We start from the raw sequence: 17,826 nt of genomic DNA on the forward strand, positions 1-17,826 counted from the left end.
GGGTGTAGTATGGCATTTGTTGTAAAGCTGGGTTAAAAAAATTATTACTACTTCCCTTCACTTTTTAGTCTCAAATTCTTTGTCACTAGAGAATATCAATTAAGGAACACATAATTTTTATTTCATGAATTGATGTCCTTTCCAAGATAGTGCCACAGGTGTTAGTTTCATTAAATTTCCTGATTTTTTTTTTGGTAATTAAAACATTTAATAGTTTAAAATTGACATGATAGCCCATTTTCCCATTTAATATACCTAAGATGATAATTTATAATATATAGCAGATACACTTTCATAATTAAATGACTTCAGTTCAGAAAACAAATTCTGATAAACATAAGGAATTGAGTAGAAAATTCCTAATTCATAGTAACTACCAGAAGAACAAAGGAAGAAGAGAACAGATCTTTATTATATCTTTTTAAATGAAATCCATGCACAAAGTTTGACATCAGGTAATGAAAAGGACAAACCCCAGAGACTGAGAGGTAGTTAACAGTTCGTTTTTCTTTTATTTGGTCCTTTTCTCTAAAAATGTAGTTTCTTTAAACAATCCTTTTTGTATGCTATTAAAATGTTATAAAAAATATATTACCAGTCTATATGGTCTGATGTTTTTCTTGTGAGAAATTCAATTCAAACCTCCCCACCCACCCAGATGTTTATGATGGTCACATCTTACATCTAACATATACTGCTGTAGAAAGGGAGACCAAAAAAAACTCTTATTTTACAAACACTCAAAGTTAATGTCTCCTGTTGTGATTTCTTCATTTCAGGTTGAGAGTCTGACAGATGTGAATGCTTTCATCTCTATTTCATAGTCAAGGTTTATCCCTGGAATTTAGTATCTGATGAGAACTAATTCCTATAGAAAAGTTTTTCTCATATCCATTACATTTATTACATCATCACAACTATGTATTCTCTGTTGAGCTTTGGTTTAAGGCTTTTGCATATGGAAATCTACTTTCTAGGGGTTTTCTTCTATATGAATTTTATAATGATTAGTCAGGGATGACCTGTGGTTGAAAAGTTTCCCACACGTATTACATTCATAGGGTTTCTCTCCAGTATGAATTCTCTGATGTGCAATACGTGATGAACTTTGTCTAAAAGTTTTCCCACATGTATTACATTTAAAGGGTTTCTCTCCTGTATGAATTCTGCGATGTTGAATAAGAGCTGAACTTTGGCCAAAAGACATCCCACATTCTTCACATCGATATGGTTTCTCTCCGGTATGAATTCTCTGGTGATTACTAAGAGATGAGTTACACCTGAATGTTTTCCCACATTCATTACATTTATAGGGTCTTTCTCCAGTATGCATTCTCTGATGTTGAATGAGAGCTGAACTTTGCCTGAAGGCTTTTCCACATACTTTACACTTACATGGTTTCTCTCCGGTATGAATTCTCTCATGAATAATAAGTGTTGAGTGGGAACTTAAGGCTTTACCGCATTCATTACAACTATAAAACTTCTCACCAGTATGAATTATTCGGTGTCTGTTAAGTCGTGAAATAGAAGTGAAGCCTTTCCCACATTCATTACATCTATAGGGCTTTTCTCCAGTGTGAATTCTTTCATGTTGAATAAGAGATGCACTCTGACTGAAGGCTCTCCCACATTCACTACATTTAAAAGGTTTCTCTCCAGTGTGAATTCTCTGATGATAACGAAGGGATGAACTAGACTTAAAAGTGTTGCCACATTCATTACATAAATAGGACTTCTTTCTGGAATGAATTCTCTGACATCCAGGAAGGGATGTGCTGTAACTAGATGACTTCCTACCTGGATTATATTTATAGGGATTTTCACCAGCATGGATTTTTTGATGTATAAAAAGGCCTGACCTTCGGCTGAAGGATTTGCCACATTCTTTACATCTGTAAGATTTCTCCACAGTATGGGTTCTTAGATGTTTATAAAGAGATGTACTAAGAGTGAAGGCTTTCCCACATTGTTTACATACATAGGGTTTCTCTCCAGTATGAGTTATTTGATGCTGAATTAGAGCTGAACTTTGGTTGAATGCTTTCAAACATTCTTTACATTTAAATAATTTCTCTCCACTATGGTTTTTCTCATGTTTACGAAGGGATGAATTATTAATGAAGGTTTTCTCACACATACTGCATTTATACCGTTTTTCCGTTGCGTTGATTTTTGGTTGGTTAAATAAATTTGAATTTTGTTTAAAAGCATTTCCTTGTATTTCACATTTTGGCAGTGTTTTTTCCCTAGAAACTATCTGTTGTCTATCAGGGACTGGCTTTAGGCTTAACTTTTGGCCAAATTCAATATTTCTATGGTTTCTTTCTATAGTGAGAATTTTCTTTTTATCCAGTTTTTCTAATCTATTTTCATATATGCAGGGATTTTCTGATTTAAAGTCCCAAGGCCCATTCCTTTTGGATCTTGTCATTACCAGTCCCTGAAATGAGTCTTGTGTTTGAGTTGACTTTGTGGTTTTATGGCTGCTCTTCCATCCTGAGGAAAAAAAAGGAGAAACTGAAGATGGTTTCATGTGATAACACAGCATTTGGTTAGCAAGACTAAATGTGTAGAATAAATAAATATTAGTGATATCTAAATAAGTTCTTGATGTCTGGCCAAAAATAGCAAAAGGAAAGAAAAAGTCGAAGAGCCAAGTAGTAGAAAAAATAATAAAAAAAGATGGGAGCTGAAGTACTAAAGTGAGAAAGAACAAAGCAAACCATTTAGACAGGATAATAGTGTAAGAATGATGAGAAAAACTGGCTGACAGAAAATGGAGAAAAGAGAGTAAAAGGGGAGCATGAACTTGGAAAGGAAGCCTATTATCAGAGTCCAAAGACTATGATGGACTCCTAAATTTTCTTCATGACATTTCTCTGTTTTGTGTAATGGTTTCTAATCTCAAGTCTTTCCACTTTTCCCTCGTGATAAAGTCCTTTGTGTCTTTCAGTTTCAGTTCAGAAGTTAACTCCTCTGACTCATTTCTTGACTCATTCCATAGTCTGCTTATTATAGCACTTATATACAGTATTAAGTATATATATATGTATATATATATATAGCATACATTTGTTTTTTTACACATATATTTATATTACTATGCATCATTTTCTATTGTCAGTGTTCTTCACAAGCAGATTATCATGCCCTATTGACCTAAAGGCACCTGAATCATATAAGGAACACGTCTGCTTTGTTAACTGTGCCGATTTGAAACTATTATATCCCCTAGAAAAGCCACGTTTTAATCCTCAGCCAATCTCCGGGGTGGTCAGATCTACTATTTAGGGTGGAAATCTTTGAGTAGATTGTTTCCATGGAGACTGACTCCACTCACCTGTGGGTGTGATCTTTTGATTAGATTACTTCCATGGAGATGTGACACACCCAACTATGGGTATGGCCTTTTAATTAGATGGAGATGTGACTCCATCCATTCAAGGCAGGTCTTGATTAGTCTACTAGAGTCCTTTAAAAGGTGAAACATTTTGGAAAAAGCTTCAGAGACAACATGAAATTCACATTTGGAGATGCAGAAAAAACATGCCCCCAGGGAAGCTGTTGAAACCAGAAGCCAAAGCACCACCAGATGCCAGTCATGTGCCCTTTCCAGCCAACAGAGGTGTTCTGGAGGTATCTTTCCCTGGATGCTTTAGTTTGGACATTTTTGTGGCCTTAAAATTGTAAACTTGCAATTTAATAAATTCCGCTTATAAAAGCAAATACATTTCTGGTAAGGTGCACTCTGGCAACTAAATAAACTAATACATTAACCTACCTTAAATATAATATCTTCCTCCATCTGAACAAAGTCAAATATTCTTAATTACTCACGTATTAATTTCTTATATATATATGTTTCAAACCCCTGAAGAAGTTGCCTTCTGTGACAATACAGGAGTGACAGGAGGTTTCAGAGCCAATTCAAACAGGAATGCATTACTGAACTAGTCTACAGAGATGCCATAAGATAGGTTTGTAAATAAATGTTGCCAGGCAGGAAGGAAGCCAATTCATGTATAAAGTAAGAGAGCCTATGTTGGCAAAGATGAACAATAAGATAGGCATGGATAGAAAACAGTAAAAAAGAGGTAATATGATAAGATCATAAAGAACTAAAATCAATAAATATTAAAACTGGCTAAGGACACAATTCAATGAGTATTAAATTTTGTCAGGGGAATTGTTGTGCATGCAGTCTGGCATTTTCTCCTGGGCTAGAGGTAACCACTTAAAGGGGTTCTTTGCATCTCATTATACTTATTTGACATTTACCTTCTTACCTTTGTACAAATACCCTCTGCTTAGAGTACCCTTATGAACATAATATTTTTTGCTTTTCTCTTTTCTTCTACCAGTGTTCACTTTTCAGTTTCCTTCAAGGATTACTCTTCTTTCTGTTCCTTCTTTAAAAATGAAATTTTTTCCCCCACGTTACATAACCTCCTTGACTAATTTTATATGCACCCATATCTTTACTATTTATTGTTAGGGAAAGAGTTTATTTTATTTCTTCTACAACTAAGTCTTGCTAAATTAAATGGTGTAAAATTTAATAAAAAAAAATTAATACAAACTTAAGAGGTAGACAGGGGTCACAAAAATGGAGCACTTTCCCTGTGTATGCCAGTCATTGTTTCTAGGTTTATGTGGTTGGAAAAATGGTAGCATGATTCCATAATTTGTCTAGCACATATGGCAAAGATGAAGACCCTGTTTTAAGCCTTAGTATAAAGGCTACAGCTTTGTGACCAAAATCCCTTTATTAAAACCTTGAACATTGGGCTTAGGTACCTGAACGGTATTTTAACCATAATAATCCCACACATTATTGTTTCTCCAATATGCCAGTCCCTAAGAGCCTTGCCCTATGCCAATTCAGTCTCCAAACTGCAGCCAGAGAACTCTTTCTAAAATCCATATCTTATTGTGCTGCAAACTTCCTTAAGATTACCCAATTGATCTTCAATGATTAATATATAAGGTACATAGTCCTTAACATGGTGAAAAAGGCACTTTGTGATCTGACCTTTGTCCACCTGTCCTCATCTACTACTCTTGGATTCCTGACAGGTATGTGGACTGCATGCAGTTTCTGGAGTGCGCCATGTTTTTTTCTGTTTCTTTTTCTCTGCATATGCTATGGATATCCTTTTCATTCACAAATACACATTAAGCGCCTATTATGAGCTAGGTAGTGTTTCAGGGTATGTGGATAAGGTGATGAATAAGGCAGGGTTCCAACCTTCAAGGATCTTACACTTTGGTTTATGTGTATATGTGTGTGTGTTCAGAGTGAGGTGGGTGGGGAATAAAGTAACAGATAATAAGTAAACAATGTTATAATATTTCAAGCAATGATAAATGGCCTAAGAAAACTAGAACAGGGGGAGTAGAGAGAGCAATAAGGGACAGAAGGTATTTTTGACAGTGATTTCAAGGTTAAATCTGAGTAAAGACCTAAGTGAATGTGAGAAACAAGCCATATAGACATCTGAAGAAAGAGCTTCCCAGGCAAAAGAAGCAACAAACACAAAAATGTGCTTGATTTATCTGAGGAATAACAAAAGAGGCTGGTGTGGTATAGTGTAATAAGCAAGAGGGGAATGGTAAATAAGACTGGAGCAATAGGTAGGGGGCAAATCATAAAAGGCTCATAAGTCATAAGACTTTGGATTTGATTTTAAGCATAAGGGGAAGGTGCAGGGGATCTCATGCTCACTCAAGTGGGCTCCTGGGTAGAGAACAGACTTTGGTGAGGCACAAGAGGAAGTAGGGAGGGAAGAGACCACTTAGGAGTTTACTATAGTTATCTAGATGCAAAGCAGGGTGGAGGTACAGGTGGTTGCAGCAGAGAATATTAAAAAGGAATAGCTAACAGGCTTGGCCTTACTGATGGACTGCAAGTAGAGTGGTGAAAAGGTAAAAGAAAAGTTAGGGATCCCTCCTACGTTTTCCTCACTCCATTTCCAACACTCCTGAAAATGATGAATGCTAATACCAACAACTGAGAAGGGGAAGACCAGGAAAAGGCAAGTCTGATATATTTTGTTTCATATAGGTCCTCTGTGGTTGAGATGCCTTAAAAGACATTAAAGGAAGATATTGAAATAGTCAGTTGTATAGATTTTATTGTGGAGATGACAAAGTTCAGAACTACAGATAGGTATTTGGGAGTCAGGAGCATATGGGTTTTAATTAAAGTCAAAGAACTTTGGTACTGAAAGGAGTCACTTGAGTACTGCAACATTTAGAGGTTGAGAGGAAGAAAATCACAATGATACGGTTTTCCTCACGCAAAACGAAGAAAGTACTTCAGGAGTGAGTGATCAACTGTAGTAAATAATTTGAGGACTAAAAACTGAACCCTGAGTGTGGAAAGACAGAGGTTTTCTGGAACTTAAAGTGATTTCAATGGAATTGTAAGGAAAAAAGCCTACCAGTGCATGATGGAAACAATGGGAGGTAAGAAAATAGAAACATCAAGTATAGAAACCCTTCTGAAAGCTTTTGCTTAGAGGGGAATAGAGGAATGGGACTGGGGAAGTTTTTCTTTTTTAATGGAAGTGATTACATACCAATTCTGGGAAACTCATTCCAACTCTACTGCAAAGCACCAACGTCTTAGTCCTACATTTGTGTTTCTCACCAAAGTGAACATGAGTCTTGGATTGCAGACCTCCTAACTGTTTTGATCTGCTTAGGGTTTTCTACAGACCTATACATCCTAAAGTGCAGCCCAATCTCTGCTCCCTCCTGGACTCAAGCCTGGCTCTGAGCTAACTTATGAAAAAGGTTAAGAGGTCCGAAATTTAGACAACAGAATGACCATCAATCTCGCTGACTTGTTCCTGTTATTAGGTCTTGACTCTCCTCTTTGCTCTTTCAACACTTTAAGAGTCTCAATTTTCTTCTCTCCCCAGGCAATTTCAACTACTCCCATTCTTCCTAAGTGACTAAATGACACTCCTTACTCATGAAAATATCTTCCAGAGATACTTTCAACTATCTGTTAGAATTTCTATTTGAGCATCTTTTTTTTGCATGGGCAGGCACCAGGAATTGAACCCGGGTCTCTCAGCATGGCAAGCAAGAACTCTGCCTGCTGAACCACTGTGGCTTGCCCTTGAGCATCTTTCTTATAGTTCAAATTCAGCCTGTCAAAATCTGAACTCAGCATATTCCTTTCCAAACTGTTTTTGCTGTTTCCCAGTTTAGAATCACATCATAACTTTTCAGTTACTGTGTCTTAAATTCTTAGTTTCATCTTGGAATCTTCTCTCCCCTACATTTCAAATTCTCTTAAATCCTATCATTAAATGTCTCTAACAGCCTTTATTAATATGTACATCTCATTTTGTAATAACTATTGCTACTGATCCTCAATTTGTTCCTTTGACCCAAGTTTCTCACCTTCCCAGTATGATTTCCCACTGGTTTTGTCCTTCTGAATATTTAGATCTCTTCTTGTTACTTTAAAAAGCATTGATTGCATCTTATTTTATTCATTCATCAAATATTTACCACCTGACAAGGACTTGAGGACTCCAAACCCAACATCAAGCGGCCACAGTATTTCTCTGGACAGCCTTGAACTCTAGTCATATTTTCTACTCAGTTTAATCCAATTAATACTTCACTTGGAAAGGGAGACTCACTGATCACTCAGGTGCTCTTGAGGCAAGGGGGAAGAGAACATTTCTGTCTTCTTTTCCTCTGATATTTCATACCAGACTTAGTCCATACCTAATAGCCAGACTGCCAACCCTTCTAACACTAAACTGGTTCCCTGATTCCTATATTCTCTGTTTACTTTGTGGTGGCCTCCAATAGTCTCCACAAAATTAGCGTATTTCACCCAAATGAGAATTAAAAAGATAGACATTGATGATTCCCATATTAAAAAAAAAAACAAAAGAAAAAAAACCTCAATTTAAGTGCGGAGAAAGCTCTTCTCCAGCATGTGTGATTTCGGGACTGAGAGAGACTAGACTGCCCTGAAGCTAGCTCCTCTGCTGGTACCAAGTCATAAGGGGTCATCTCTGACTACCCTGGACTTGATAACAACCTCTGATAAGTCCTCCCATTTCCACTCCATCATACTTTCCATATTGCTGCAGTGTGATTTTTCTGAATGAAAACCTGGGCCTTAAGGCCAGACTACTCCTTAGTAGCTTTGCATGGCGTCCAACTATACACCAAATGCTGTGACAGAACCCATGGCTCAGCATGACCTGGTCTCTTCTTCTCTTTTGTGCCAACACTTACAACGTTTCCCTTGTTCTCTGTCTCGACACACTGGCTTCCTTTCTCAAAACCCTCACAAATGCCATTTCCTAAGCCTGGGAACAACTCTCCACATCTGCAGATTCAATAGAACTTCCACAGGGAAGCCTTTGCTGACACCATTACCTCCTGGTTTATGTTCTCATAGCACTTTGTATTTTTCCTTTGTGGTACTCATCTGAACTTGTAACTTTACACCTTTGTGTACAACCCTGATCCTCCAACTCCAGAACCTAAGCCTTCTTTGTAAACAGCTCTCATTCTCTAACTCCCACAAAAGCTGAGCTGTACCCTCCCCACCATTTCTCTCCTCTAACTACTTCCTCTCAGGCTCAGTAAATATTGCTGTTTCCCAGGATTCCTTTCTCCATTCCCTTTTCTCACCTGGTTAGCTCAAGGCTTTAAATGCCACCTTTGTACTGATGTCTCTCTGACCTCCTTTTGCATTCCAACCCCATTTAAGTTATACCCACAAGCTATCTCTACCTGAGTGTGTCACTCATATCTCAGATGATACCCATCCCACACTAAATTCATCCTTTATATTTAATTGCTCTTCCTCCTCCCTCATGAGCCCAACTGCAAGTGCCTTTGTTCAGGCCATAATAACTTCTTGTCTAAATTATTACCATAATATCTGTTAAGGTTTTTTGTATCTAGTTTTGCCTGACTTGAAAACTACATTCCACAATGCTTCTAAAGTGACTATTCTTATTAAATTCAACTTACCTAAGAACTTCATGAATATATTATTTTTGCAAACAAAACATTTAAAATGACATTTTGGTACCTATATCTCACTCCAAATGTAACTACTATTACCAGTTAAAGTGCATCCTCCTAACCTTTCTCTCTGTATTTACATGAATATTACATGTATAGACAAATACATAATTTTCTTTAAACATAAATTTGTATATCATAATACTGCTCTGTAACCTGATTTTGTCGTTAATGTGCTTTGGAGCTCTGTTCACATCAGTAATATTTCTTCTTTTAACCATGGCAGTATGTGCCAAAGTAAGGACATACTATAGCTTCTTGAGCTATTCCTCTATAGAAGGACATGCAAATTATTTGTAATTCTGTTTCTAAGATATTAAAGACTGTATAATTCCCTGCTTAAATTCTTTAGTTATTTCCAGTCATCCATAGGACAATTCAAATACCTTACAACTGTACTAAAGCACTTTAGTGGTCCTTATCTAGCTTCCCAATCTCACTGCCTTCATCATCTCCTTTTCCATATATATCCCTGAGTTTCAACCAGAATCAATTATCTGCAGTTCCTTAAATATAAACTGTTTGTTGAATGAATACATGAACCACAAGTTTCTGCTAAAACAACAGAGAAGAATAAGAAAGAGATCTTGGGAGACTCATTTGCTGAAAGAGAATAAGAGGAAGCTTATATCTGGGAGCCTTAGGTTCTTTCCACTAGGTTCTCTAACACTTCTTGAAGACTGCAAACTTTGAAGAAACTTTCCCAACCAACATCTCCAAAGTGCATCTTCCCCTTATTACCACACTGTTGCCTGCAGTGATTTCCCAGGTACCTCAGGCCCACCACTCACCTAGAGAGGAGCCTCCAGGACTTTCTTTTTCTACCTTCCATGGTTCTTCTCCTTGCTGCAACAGGGAGATCACTTTTGGTTTGGAAAATGGGAGTCCTATTCATAGACCAAAAAAGAAAGAAAAAAGAGAAATATTGATTTGTTCTGACATAAAAAGAAATGGCAGTACTTAGTTACAGATCCTCGAACAGCAGAGAAACAAAATTTGCGCGGAAAACTCAAGAGATGGTACAAAGAACTTCTACGGGGTATGTGGTAGTTAGGTTCAGGTGTCACCTTGGCCAGGTGGTGATGCCCTGTTGTTCTGTTTCTGTGGACTTAAATCATCAGTATATGAAATCTATCTATGGCTGATTACATTTGAGGTCGGCTAAGGGGAGTGCCTTCCACAATGAGTGACATTTAATTAGCTGGAGGTTTAAAAGAGAGAAGTCAGAAGAGAGCTCAGCAACTCAGCATACCGCAGCACTCACAGCTCAGTCCAGACATTTGGAGATACAGAAAGGAATCACCTCAGGGAAAGTTGTTGGAACCCAGAAACCAGGAGAGAAGGCCAGCACACATCACCATGTGCCTTTCCATGTGATAGAGAAACTCAGATGAAAGGTAGCTGCCTTTCCTCTAAAAAAACTATAAATTTTAATGAAATAAATCCCCCTATTAAAAGCCAATCCATCTCTGGTGTGTCATGTTCTGGCAACTTTAAGCAAACTAAAACAGGATGCTAAAGATTACGCCCCTACACTGTGTGAGGGGATGTATTTAGGGAAAGGCAAGTGGCTTGTAAGGCATGGCTCTGACGTAGTTAATTGTATGATAGAGAAAAATTGTAATCATGAAGACTTGCTTATGGATTATCATACATCACATGGACATGGATTATCATGCAGCCATTAGCTTTCTACAGAAGAGAGAAAATGTTAGATGGTACAATAAAAATTTGTAATCAGGTATGTATAAAAAGGATTATGTACCAAGTACTTGTTTAAGATGAGGAAACTATCTGAATTCCCTTCAGAGGTAGCAGCAGTCAGTCAGGAAACAAAGGATCATAGACAAAGCCAAGTATGTTGTTTTGAAACTGTTGAGTACCCCAGAAAAAAACATGTTCTTTAATCCTGATTCGATATTGCTCGGTGGAATCTTTTTTATTGTTTCCATGGAGATATGACCGACCCAATTATGGGTGGTAACTTTGGATTAGATGGTTTCCATTACGCTGTGTCTCCACCCATTCAAGTTGGGGTGCTTTACTGGAGCCTTTTAAGAGGGAACCATTTTGGAAAAAGCTTCAGAGCCAACAGAGCCCATACAACCAGAAACTTTTGGAGATGCAGAAGGAAAATGGCCCCAGGGAAGCCTTATGTAAAAAGAGAAAGCTAGCAGCCATGACTATGTGGCTTCCCAGTTGACAGAGGTGTTCTGGACCCATTGGCCTTTCTTAAATCAAGGTGTCTTTCCTTGGATGCCTTAGTTTGGACATTTTCACAGCCTTAGAACTGTAAACTTGCAACTTAGTAAATTCCCCTTTTAAAAAGCCATTCCATATCTAGTATATTGCATCCCAGTTGCTTTAACAAACTAAAACACCAGGCTATTGCCTATTTATGTATAATCCTCAGGCAAAGAATGGTTGGGGAAAAAAAAAAGATATGGTACAGATACCATATATGGCCTGCAAAGGCTGAAATATTTACTCTGGCTCTTTACGGGAAAAAATTGCTGACTCCTGGGTTATTTAATACCCAACAAGCTGGAAGAGAGGTGGGAAAGGCAGGGTTGGATAAAGCCCTGTGTTGGAAGCCAAGTAAATAGACAGACCACAGACACCTGAACCACGGAGAAATTCTCATGTGAGCTGTGTAGTGGAAGGGGAAGATTACCAAGACCACCACCTACATTCCCACACACAGGGGGAAATATGGTGGTTTTTTTGGGGCATGGGCAGGCTCCGGGAATTGAACCCGGATCTCCAGCATGGCAGGCGAGAGCTCTGCCACTGAGTCACCGCTGCCTGCCCAGAAATACGGTTTTAATATTTGTAGAGATCCTATAAGGGCAACTTCACAGCAAAACTCGGCTAAAGTCTTTTTTTTTTGATGACCTAGCTTTTATCCAGGAAAGCAAACACTGTTATCCCAGTTTCTGATTTCTGAATTTACAGGGGAAATTTTCCTTACCCACTGAGATCAGATTCCTGTAGTTCTCCAGCATCACGTCCTGGTACAAGTTTCTCTGAGAAGGATCCAGCTTTCTCCACTCATCCCGAGTAAAGAATACAGCCACGTCCTTGAAGGTCACGGACACCTATAATGACAAGACATTCAAGCTCACTCAGAATCCGCCATCACACAGAGTGGAGAAGGCAGCAGTGGGGGGAGGCCAGCAGTCTACCCATGAGAAGTTTCTGGTATCATTCAAGGTTCTGAGAGTTCCAGGTCTTTTATCTAATGAACAATCAATGAATGCAAACATATACTGAGCAGCATAAAGAATGACCCAGGCCCTATGTTAGCCATTATAAGAATGTACAGAGGTAGTAAGACAATTAGCATGAGCATTAATTAGAAGACTCTTTCTGAGAGTGACTTGACAATAGATATTAAAAGCTTTAAGATGTGCATATTCTTTAATCCACCAATTATTATATTTGTAGTAATATAAACAGTGCACAAAAATGCAGGCATTTCTCTCTCTAAGCCAACTTGGCAGGTGAATTCACTGGCTGCCCCACTATGGGGGAAATGACTCCCAGGGGTGTAAATCTCCCTGGCAATGTGAGACCTGACTCCCAGGATCAGCCAGGACCCAGCCTCATGAGATTGAGAAAGCCTTCTTGACCAGAAGAGGGAAGAGAGAAACGAGACAGTCTCAGTGGCTGAGAGATTTCAAGCAAAGCTGAGAGGTTATCCTGGAAGTTATTCTTATGCATTATATAGATATCCCTTTGTAATTTTTATGGTATATTGGAGCACCTGGAGGGAAGTACCTGAATCTGTTGAGCTGCGTTCTAGTAGCCTTGATTCTTAAAGACAATTATATACCTATACAGCTTTTATAATGTAACTGTGTGATTGTAAAACCCTTGTGGCTAATGCTCCCTTTATCTAGGATACAGATGGATGACTAAAAAAAAATAAGGACAAAAAATAAGTAAATAATGGGGGAGGATAAGTGGTAAAAAAAATTTGGTAGATTGCAATACTAGTGATCAATGAGAGGGAGGGGTAAGAGGTATGATGTATGAGTTTTTCTTTTTCTTTTTTTTTTTTTAATTTCTCTTTCTGGAATGATGCAAATGCCTTAAAAGCGATCATGGTGCTGAATACACAACTATGTGACAATAAAAAAACAACCAAACAGGACTGTACAACACAAACAGGGAACCCTAATGTAAACTATGGAGTACAAATAACAGTTCAACTTAATAACATTCTTTCATCAATTCTAGCAAAGGTACCACACTAATGCAAGGTGGTAATAACACTTCTGCATGGTTTTTCTGTAAACCTACAACTTCTCTAATAAAATAAATTATTTTTTAAAAAATACAGGCATCAAGATATTTATCATAGTGTATATAATAGTCATAAACATGAAAAAAAGGAGTCTAGGGTAAATACTTTATGGCACATACTCAAGCCTGAGGACAGTAATAATGAAAATGAAAATAATTCTCATTTATTGAATGCTTTCTATGGGCCAGGCACTATTTTAGAACTTTATACTAATATTTAGTGCAGTCTTTAATTAATCTCTACAACAACCTTATGAAGAAGGCAGTATTGTCCCCAGCTTACACAAGCACAGAAAGGTTAAAGAAACATGCCTAAAATGCCACACAGCTGGTCAGTAGTACAGCTGGAATTCCAATTCAAGTAGATATTCAAGGTTCCATTCTTAACCACATTCAATGCCTACCTTACAGGGTTAACAAATAAGATAATCTGTAAACTGCATTAAAAAAACTGTGTCTTGGGTGGGCCGTGGTTCGAGGACCTGGGTTCGATTCCCAGTGCCTGCCCATGTCAAAAAAAAAAAACTGTGTCTGGTTCATATTAAAAGTTCAAATGTTAGTTAACAGACCTGCAAAATTGAATAGTAAATAATCATAATAACTAAAGGTTAAGTCTGTATTTGCTGACATAAAGACATTCCTAACACAAAGTATGAAAACCAGGGTATATCACTATGGACCGTTTATTCCCATTTGTGCTAAATAAATAAAAAGCACATATAGAAAATGATTATGAGTGACTGCACACTGAGGGACTGACAGCAATTATCTGTAGATGGTGAGGTTACAAGTGGCTTTACTTTCCTCTTTATGTATTTTATTCACTGAAATTTTTACCAAGAACATGTAATACCTTCATGATAAGATAATTAATTTATTGGCAGATGAGGAGAATACAAGAAATGATCCTGGCTAACCCTCAAAGAAGTTACAATCCAACTGGTTGAGAAGAAAAAGAAACGCAAGGCAATTTCAATAATAAAAGAAAAATGCAGAGCTGGAAAGGACCATAACCATGTCCAACTTATTTTGTTCAATTGAGGGTAGTCAAGAACCCATGTCACATACTTTACCAGTGGCAGAGGCAGGACCATTACTAAAGTTTTCTAACTTCTACCTCAGAATTCTTGCTTCTCTCTTGTCTTAAACTTCCCCACACTGATTTTCACACAGAAGTCCATGCAATACTGACACCTGGACATAAGATGAGGGTAGGGAGAATGTCCCAAGCAACTGACTCACACAGAGGGATGGAAAAGATTCTGGCCAAGAGAGCAACTTGGCTCTACTGAAATGAAATGTGAAAGTCTTCAAATAGGAGCAAATACGTAAGGGCTCTACCTCAGCCTCAGAAGAACAAATGCCTCCACATTTCTTGGGTCAAAGAGAGAATGTCACACTGTGGAAGAGCTCTGGGAACACGTGGCCCAGGCCTGCCTTGTGTGCTAAAAGATGCACCAGAGAAATGGCTGGATGATAATGGGCACAAAACATAAGAGGCCAGACACATGTGAATTTGAATTTGGGTTATTTCACTTCTTTGGGCCTCAGTTTCCTCATATGTAAAATGGGGATAATTGTGGCTGTGCTTTTGTGAGAGAAATTCAGCACATTCGTCAGCATGTGAACACTCATTAAGCATTAACTATTATATTCAGTTGAAGACAGAGTAAAGAAAGGACACTTATTTTCTGGCTCTTAGAAACACTGTATAGCAGAACTTATTCATCAACATTAATACCATTGTTAATTTAACAACATTGTTTACCTACCACAACAACCACTTATGGAGGATCTACTCTGTGCCTAGCTCTGATCTAAACACCTTCCCTGCACTAACTCATGTGATTCTCTCATCTGATGAGAGAAGTTTTACAGGTGATGAAACTGAGGCACAGAGAGGTGGAATTATTTGCCACAAGGACCACAAATGTCAACAGAGAAGATAGGTCAAAATCAGGCCTTCTGGCTCAAGAGTCCCATTTCCTAACTACCGCGCACTCCTGACCCCCATTCACATGAAACTCTCCCAGCAACTTTCTGAGGAGGCTTGCCTGTGCCCTGAGAGCAAGAGACTTCTACAAACTGGGTTCCTCCTGACATGGCTATACTTCATTCACGCACTGGTTAATGTGGACAGGGTCCCTCTCTCTTCCCACAATCTAGAGATGAGTACAGCAGGTCAAGATCAGTTTTCAAGACAATGGTAAAAATAAGACACATAATACATGAAATTAAGAGGGAGAAAATGCTAAAAAGAAAAAAAACCCTACAAGAATTAATCACCAGGATTCTCAAAGCTGGGGGTATAAAAAGTAAAGTAAAGCATTCTTGCCAAGGTGAGGTAGACATGGTGAGTGAAGAAAATAGTGCCAGAAGGGAACCCATTGCTTTGGCCCCAGTGATACTCACAGCATCTTACCTGTCAAGTTAGCAAGCACAGAGTGGATTGAGATCAACCAATTAGAGTGTGTATTAGGAAAGGAAAAGAGAAACACTAAATACGGATGGGAAGTGGGGGATAAGGATCCCCTGCCGAATCACCACACACCAGGGTGGACAGACCGGCTCCACTAAAGTAAAAGAACTAGGGCTCCAGGTCTTGAAAAAGGCTGTATCGAGTCTAGAACTTGGTAGGTAAAACCTCCATGCACTGACTGAGATGCAATTAACTCACCTGAGACCTTGCTTCCCCCTGCTCAGTAGCCATGTCCTCTTTCTGGGTTCTTCCCTTGGGCAGAGTCTCGGGAAGATGGATCTGAAGGGGAAAAGGGGGGGGGGGGTGGCTAAGAGGAAGCCCCTTTGGCTTTCCATCCTTCAGGAGCAGCTGCCCTGAGTCCGACTGAGGATGACCCCATGAGCCCTCCGAAAGGGCGGTCAGAAACAGCTGGGGGCAGCAGGACGAGAGAGCAGGGCCGGACGCCTTCCCTGGCTCACTGACCTTCCGGAAAAAGGCAGTCGACGGGCAGCGGAGACCCAGCCGGGCTTGCAGGAGCCAGGCGCCGTGGGCCCTGCGGTCCCCACCGCGCGGGCGGCATCACGGCCCCCACCAGGGGCGGGGTGTGGGCGGCGGGCGAGGAGGCTCCGGCTCCGGCGGGCGGGCTCCGGAGCATCGCTCTGACGGCCTCGCTGGGGGCCACGCGCCAACAGCTCTCCACCTCAGCCCCCCAAAAGCTAACTCCCAAACCCGGGAGGAGACACCCTCAGAGGAGGCGCGCGGCGGCTTTCCCACGCCCGGCGGGCGCGGCCGCCTGGGGGGAGGCCCCGCACCCGAGCCCTGCGCTGCAGGCCTGGCTCTGCCCCGGCGGGGCCCGAGCGCCCACCGCCCCGAACACGAGCCCGGGCGCGCGCCACCCGGGCTGCAAGGACGGCGGGGCGGAAAGGCACTTTCCCACGCGCCGTTCAGCCCGGGGGGCCCGGGCAGGTGGAGCGCCCTGGGGAGGCCTGCAGGACGCGGGCGGGCGGCGCGGCCTGGGGCCGAGGGGGCTAGCCAGAGGGAGGCGACCCCCGAGACCAGGCGACCCCCGAGGCCCCTCCGAACCCCTCAGCGGCCGAGGCCCCGGCCGCAGGCCTGGCTCCGGGGCGCGACGCCGACTCCTCCAGGGGGGCGCGGGTCCTCCCTCCCGCATCCCGCCGCCCTCTCCGCCGCTCACCTCGCCCCCGGGCCTGTGGCGGTTCCCGGGAGGTCGGGTCTCGTCCCGGAGCTGACCCCTGGGCCGACCGCGGCCCCGGAGCCGCCCGCCCCGCAGGCAAACGCCCGGCGCCCGGAGCCGGGCCAGGAGGGGCGGGGCAGGGGCTGAGCGCTGCGGCCGCTGCGCCTTCTGGGAAATGGAGTCCGCGAGCGCGAGCATGCTGGGAAGTGTAGTTCGCGCGGTGGGCGGTGGAAGTGGGGCACTGTCACGTGACCGGTCCCGCTCCCCCTCGGTGAAGGGCTGAGGAGCCGTAGGCGGCTGTCCCCGCGGTGCCGCGCTGCTCCTGCGGGAACGACGCCAAGGCCGGTGGAAAGCGCCCGGCACAAACCTGTTGCCCCTTCCGTGGTTCAGCAGAGGTGTATCGAGCACCTGCCCTGTGCCAACCGTTGCAGGCGTTTTGAAGAATGTCAGTGAACGCAACAAAGTTCAGCGTCTTGGAGAACTTTGCTTGGGGATACGTACCATGAACATCACGGTATAAAACTCTAGAAGACGGTGTTTGTGGGTGATTGTATGGCATTTTAGAGAAGCAGAAGGCGAGCAGGGTCGGGCCGGGCCTGTGCGGGAGGCGGCTGAGAAGGTGAGGCCGGGCCAGGTGTAGGGGGAGGGCAGTGGAGGGTGGGGTAGGTGCGCGGCCAGCAGGCTGTTTTTTTTTTTAGAGATGAACTTTTATTTTTTTTAATTTTTAAATTTTTTAAAAAAATATAACAACAAACACAAACATTCTTAACATATAATCGTTGCGTTCTAC

The 17,826-nt window shown here is 41.1% G+C and overlaps 1 protein-coding gene across 1 annotated transcript; it reads right to left on the reverse strand.

The window, feature by feature from the left end:
- Nucleotides 1-386: 386 nt before the first annotated feature.
- ZNF354A (zinc finger protein 354A) lies at nucleotides 387-17,159 on the reverse strand. Its single transcript, XM_077138185.1, has 5 exons — nucleotides 17,037-17,159; nucleotides 16,061-16,141; nucleotides 12,047-12,173; nucleotides 9,867-9,962; nucleotides 387-2,499 (listed from the first exon to the last, which is right to left on the reverse strand). The coding sequence occupies exons 2-5, from the start codon at nucleotides 16,091-16,093 to the stop codon at nucleotides 974-976; spliced, it is 1,782 nt and encodes a 593-aa protein (XP_076994300.1). The 5' UTR covers nucleotides 16,094-16,141; nucleotides 17,037-17,159; the 3' UTR covers nucleotides 387-973.
- Between the last annotated feature and the right edge of the window lie 667 nt (nucleotides 17,160-17,826).

This window comes from Tamandua tetradactyla, chromosome 20 (assembly GCF_023851605.1).
Source record: "Tamandua tetradactyla isolate mTamTet1 chromosome 20, mTamTet1.pri, whole genome shotgun sequence".
Taxonomy (NCBI): domain Eukaryota; kingdom Metazoa; phylum Chordata; class Mammalia; order Pilosa; family Myrmecophagidae; genus Tamandua; species Tamandua tetradactyla.